Raw genomic sequence first — 6,791 nt, forward strand, 5'->3', positions numbered from 1 at the left:
CACTATAGTCTATAGAGAAGGTACTATTACCATTTCATAGGATCTATATATCGTAGACAATAAAGCACGATAGAATAGCGATAAAATAGGCGAGCAAGAGAACCGGCTCAGACTTACAGGTCCGAACCAAAACCACCCGCGATTTATAGCTATATACCTAACCTTATTATACGTGCTCGCCTATTCAGCAGCAGAAGTAAGGCCTATTAAAGCAGAGAATTAATGCATTTCCTGCCTTTACTTTCCCTTTACCTTCCTTTTACCTTCCTGCTTTCACTTTCCCTTTACCTTTACTCCTATTCCCTTAATTTCTTTCTCCTATATAAAGCCTTAACTTCTCCCTCCCTTCTTCCTTTCTTTCCCCTTTATTATAACTCACACTCTTTTTTTCTTATCCTACTATTTACCCTACCTTTTTCTCTCTTTTCCTCTTTTATATAAGCAAGCCTTAATATATCCCACCCTTCTTCCTTTTTATCCTCTTTATAACACTATTTCCCCGCTAGCGACCAATATTTTACGTATCGCATACCGCTACACTTTATCCCGCCTACAACCACGGCCTAAAGTGCTATAACTAACGAGAGGGATCCCTACTTCCCCTGCTTTATAATTATATGCCACTATAGCCTTAACGTCTGCCTTGCAGAAGAAAGATCCACCGTCTACTATATTTGCTATCGCCATAGGCCTCACGTAAAGTGCCGAACTAGGATAGAACTAATCAATCGTCACCCTTATATATGCGAGATATACTAAAGAATCGTGCATATAGTCCGCGACGAAGAGAACACTATTAGCAGCGATATAAATAACCCCGACTATATGCTACTCACGGATGATTTTAAATTAGAATCGATATTTTTCCTCAGCTTTATCAGACATTACAACAATCAGCTGCATAATATAATTAGATAGGCAACTCCTGAAGAATAATCTATCTATATAAATACGGCGATAGACTTTATATAAGGCAGACTAATTAACGAATAGCGCCTCCCGCGTATATAGGATGCTGCCGAGTTCCTCGCATATGCCTTTTCTTACCACTAGTTACCAGAATAATAAGGCAGCCTTTTTCCTTTTCTATTTTTTCCCCTCTAACTAACAATAGCTAGGCCGTATATAGTTATAGCGGCACACTCATAAAAGGGGCATAGGGTATTTCTTTCGGCATATCTTGCCATACATAATATCGTATAGAAGTCAGGTACTAGGGCGGCTTAGCATATAGATGCTTCTTACTTTCCAAGGCAACATATATTGCAAGGCATAGATAATTAATTGTATATAGAGCTAAAGGCGACTAGTATAAGGTATTAGTAGGTTTCCCATCTGAATCGATATCGTTTTCCGACCTATTAGGATTCTTGCTACAGTCAACCAACCTTATAATCTCTTTCTTTCCTAGAGCTATTTAGTCAAACGACTAGGGTAGTAAATAATCCCCTAATAGGAAGTCCACCTTTAGATTGCGCGCTTTATCCCGTAAGCCCTATTAGTTACGTAGTATATCGAACATATCCCTATATTTCTCCTCAATTTTAGACCAGTAAGCATTCTCGGTCCGGATAAGCCTAATAAGGAGGTTAGTATTATATAAAGACCATTAGTAGCGGCGCTAGGGGCGGCGCGCTAATGCCTCACACTGCCGCCTAAATAGAAAGCGGTCGGATTTTAATAACATACTAGCAAGGCGTGCTATAAAATAGCAAATATAATAGAGAGATAAGTCAGCACTATACCGAAATGCGTCGCCCTAGGCCGTCCAACCACTTACTATAGTAGATACTGCGTGGTAAAAAGAAGGTGGCCAGGTTAGCACGCCGTAGATTGTTTGCTATACTATTATAGTCAGGTAAAACGCTCCTTTTTATACTATAACCCTTACTTTATTTACTATAGCAGGCCTATATCAATAAGGTGAGGGGTGAGGCATAGGCAATACGCTATGCTTTCCTTCGTAGCCTTATAGCGCCTTCTTTGCCACGTATCCCTTACATTACTAAATGGAATTAATATCGCAATCGCCCAATCACCGCGACCATTATATACGTAGTAAACCCGCTTTTCCCTATGCTCTTTTATAGGGTGTATAGGCAGCCCTGTAGAGCCGCACTACTACTTATTATATACTATCTTATGCGCGACCGTATATATAATTATATCCTTTATACGATTTAAATCTAGCATACGAACCGCACCCCTATTAGCTGGCTACTAGAATAAACGCAGAGCATATGCTAGTCATACGCTAGTCTACGCCAATAATAGGGTAGGGGCAGCAGCCGGCTTTTCTATACTAAATTATGTGCCAGTCCACGCCAATAGATAAGGTAGGGGAAGCAGCCGGCTCTTCTCTAGTATATTCATACAGTAATAGTAAGGGTTAATATGGCAATAATATAGAACTTTTCTTTTCTTTACCCTCTTTCTATACGACTACCAACCTTACTATATATTCCTACTTACCTTTAGTACTCTAGAAAGCAGTAGCGCCAGCCTCTTATATTTATTAAATAAAAAGGATATACACGCTTACCACCCTATACTAGGAAGCATATTATCCCGCGCGCTTGCCATAAGCCCTATAGAAGTAACCCCCCCTAAGCGTCCTCGTGGCCGCCCCCAGGTTAATCCTATAATATAACGACAGTATAGGAATACTAGGCAGCGGCAGTAGCGCGCGTAAAGGGTAGTAAATGCTTTAAACGAAGCTATTTAGGATAACCAGCCTTTACAGCAGGAGCAGCTAATACAGGCCGCGCCGCAAAGGATATCACCGAGGCTATCCGCTAGACCAGCCTCGAGCTAATGCGGCAGCGCATTACCAGCCCTATCTACAGCCTCTCCACATGCCGGCCCGCAAAAGATATCACTAAGGCTATCCGCCAGACTAGCCTCGAGCTAATACGGCAGCGCATCGCCAGCCCTATCTACAGCCTCTCTATATACTAGCCCGCAAAAGATATCACCAAGGCTATCCGCCAGACCAGCCTCGAGCCAACATGGTAGCGTATCGCCAGCCCTATCTATAGCCTCTCTATATGCCAACCCGCGAAGGATATCACCAAGGCTATCCGCCAGACCAGCCTCGAGCTAACGCGGTAGCGTATCGCCGGCCCTATCTATAGCCTCTCCATATGCCAGCCTGCGAAAGATATCACCGAGGCTATCCGCTAGACCGGCCTCGAGTAGCCGTAGCACTATATCCCTAGCCGCATCTATAGCCCTGCCTCTCTGCCAGCCATCCCCTATTGCTAACTATCTTGCCCCTATACTAGAGCCTTATATAGCGGTTGCCAGAAGCTCGGCATTAGGCGCCCTAGAGCGTTATATCAGGCGCGAAGAGGCCTATATGCAATACCAGGGCAATATATAGTCACTTACTATATCGATAGAAGGGCTATATATCCTATAAAATGCAGGCTCGGCAGCTACTAATGCCCTACCTAAACCGCAAGGCGATACTATAGTTATACTAGATTTATATAGCGAGAGCGAGACCGAGGAGCACTAAAACACCCCAATAGCTAGTAATTCGGCTTAAATAGATAATAATAGTAGGGTTATACCAAACTCGGATAGTAAGAGCGATACTAAGGAGCGCGGGTATACCCCAGCAGCTAGCGACCCTACTATATTATATAATAATACTAGGGTTATACCAAACTCAGATAGCGAGAGCGATGCCGAAGAACAAGAGTATATACCAATAGCTAATAATACTAGAGCGGATGACGATACTATAACAGATACCGGGCGCAATAGCACTAGAGCGGATAACGATACTATAATAGATACCGGCCGTAATAGTAGAGCGGATAACGATACTATAACGGATACCAGGCGCAATAGCACTAGAGCGGATAACGATACTATAATAGATACCGGCCGTAATAGTAGAGCGGATAACGATACTATAACGGATACCGGCCGCGATAATAGAGCGGATAACGATACTATAACAGATACCGGGCACGATAGCACTAGAGCGGATAATAATACTGTAACGGATACCAGCCGCGATAGTAGAGCGGATGACGATACTATAATAGATACCGGCCGCAATAGTAGAGCGGATGACGATACTGTAATAGATACCGGCCGCGATAGCACTAGAGCGGATAATAATATAATAATGGATATTAGCCATAATAGCACTAGAGCGGATAACGATGCTATAGATACCAGCCGCAATAGTAGAGCGGATAACGATATAATAATAGATATTAGCCATAATAGCACTAGAGCGGATGATAACGCTATAAATACCGGCCGCGATAGTAGAGCGGATAACGATACAATAATAGATACCAGCTGCGATAGCACTAGAGCGGATAACGAAACTATAACGGATATCAGCCATAATAGCACTAGAGCGGATGATAACGCTATAATAGATACCGGCCGCGATAGCATTAGAGCGGATAATGATTTTATACTAAATGCCGGCGGCGATACTAGGTAGTACCCCTATCTTCTCTATCTAATAGAATACTATAAGAAAAGCCAGACTAATTATAGCCCCGGTAATAGTATCGGCGGATGGGGCTTCAACGATAGCCTACCACAGCCAGAATACTATAGCAGCCTTAAGGAGACCGATAGCGAGCCGCTATATTATCCTTCTATAATACCGCTATTATCGCCTAATTTATCAGCTAGGCCCCTATCTAGTAGGGGTAACCCGCTTCTTGCAATCGTAGATTAAGCTAGATAGCGCCTCGGTAATAGCGGGATCGAATATAGCGATACTAGCAGCGATAATAAGGGCGATAAGTTCCTATAGCGGTAGGCCTCGGCATATAAGACTATCTTCTAAGAGGCGTTCCAACCCTTATGCTCCTACGGCGCATAAGAGAATAACGATAGCGATAGTAGCGGCAATAATAGCGACGATCCTAAGGGCAATAGGGCCGCCAGGCCAAGCCCCAGCGACTTCTAGGATATAGCAGACTCCCTTGGTCTTAGCCGTAATACTATTATACGGCTGCTTACGGTCGACCCTCTCTAATCATCTACTTATTAGTTTTCCGCTCATTAGGTGGCTATAGGGGCTAGCACTAAAGCCAACTAAGAGCGGCCGTAGCCTATACGCTTTAGGCCGATATCGAAACTACCTATCTCGCTAAAGGCTATATAGAAGGCCCTCGCGCGCCTATATAATATAGAGATCTGCCGCATATAGGATATCGATAGCAGCTAGATAGGGGCTACATCGCTCGCTACGGTCCCGCCATCGATGTATATATATATCTCCCTTATGCCGCCCTTTATACTATCTATCTAAGGTGATCAGGTGATCCAGCCCTATAGCGTCCAGCTAGGGAGGATATATTATACCTACCTAGGCTCCTATGCTATAGCGTTTCGCGGTATTACTTTCTCTATCTTTATCCTCTTCCTAAACGCCTATATTATGCCTAGCAGTAAGTAGGGCAGCCAACCATTTACCCTGAGCCACTAGAGGCAGGCCGAGTTTATAGACGGCGCCCTACTGCCGGCCATCCGCGGCCACATGCCGCAGCACTATACGCAGGAGATGCCTATATTATTCGCTATAGCAAAGGCTAAGTCACAGTCTAACCAGAAGCGGTATAAGGCCACGTATATAGGGCCAGCAGATATAGCCGCGCTATAGAGGGGCGAAAGGCCCGGCTAGTACCACCTACGCTATACTATTCCCGGCGAGCACCTAGACGATATATAGCACGACCTCTGCTAGTGCTACGGCTCTATCGAGGTCGCATTAGCATCGGGCAGGATAGTCCGCTACTTTAAGCACCCTAAGCTCCTCTTCTAGGCGTATAATACGAAAAACATTATAATTGGTAAAATAGTAGAGTCGGCGCTAAAAAGCTTTAGCGCTACTATCTTAGGCTCCTTCGAGCTAGGCTATATCGATCCCTAGTCTACCTAGGTCGATATTAGCTTCTGCGATGCGGCTAAAAGGGCTAGGCAGGCCAGGCAGGCCAGGCGGGCCGAGGCTTACGATAACGCTATAGAGATCGACCGCGACCATAAAAACGGCGGCGATATTAATAATAATAATAACGAGGATAGTAATGCCCTTAGCGGCGTAATGCTACTATAGAAACACGCGTGTATAGAGTAGTATCACTAGATGCTACGCGAGCCCTCCCTCGATATCAAGCTAAGTAAGAGCCTCTTCTACTCCTACAGCACGCGCGAGGCGGCTACCTATACAGGCAAGGCCCGCGGCGTCATTAGGCAGGGCGCCGCCTACCTACACCCCGGCCACCCGCTCTGCCGCAAGACAGGCGTCGTACGGGCTAAAGGCTACCACTCGTACAAGGAGCTCTTCGGCAGTATATTTAGCGACTATAAGCTCTACGCCAACGCTAAGATAGCGATACTCGCCCTACCCGAGGCCGTGGTGGACAAGATATATATCGCGGGCCATAACCAGGGCAGGGCGACCAAGGCCGGCGCGCCGCCGCGGTCCAAAGTCAAGGCGGCCTAGGCAGCTAACCGGGCCTATCTGCAGACCCTATATAACGGTAGGGTCGACGCCTAAGGCTACACAGCTAAGAAGGAGATCACCTTTCGCCTCGATATTATAGCCACACTTTACGCGCAAGGCAGCTTCTCCGCCGGCCGCATCGGCAGCGCCTTAAGCGGAAAGGTGCGGCTATACGTACGCATAGGCGGCGGCATCTAGGATACAACCCCGCCGGGCGACCCTCATTATCACTACTACCACCCTTACTAAATCTTCCTAACGTGCGACTTTAATACTATCATCCTTACTAACGCCAGCCGCCTTA

General features: G+C 45.5%; 1 protein-coding gene across 1 annotated transcript; it reads left to right on the forward strand.

Annotated features, from left to right (window-relative positions):
- Positions 1–6,127: 6,127 nt before the first annotated feature.
- UV8b_03326 (uncharacterized protein) lies at positions 6,128–6,487 on the forward strand (the record flags this gene model as incomplete). The annotated part of the gene is made up of 1 exon (XM_043140824.1): positions 6,128–6,487. The coding sequence occupies one exon, from the start codon at positions 6,128–6,130 to the stop codon at positions 6,485–6,487; it is 360 nt and encodes a 119-aa protein (XP_042996758.1).
- Between the last annotated feature and the right edge of the window lie 304 nt (positions 6,488–6,791).

The sequence above is a fragment of the Ustilaginoidea virens genome, chromosome 2, assembly GCF_000687475.1.
Source record: "Ustilaginoidea virens chromosome 2, complete sequence".
In the NCBI taxonomy this organism is placed as follows: Eukaryota; Fungi; Ascomycota; class Sordariomycetes; order Hypocreales; family Clavicipitaceae; genus Ustilaginoidea; species Ustilaginoidea virens.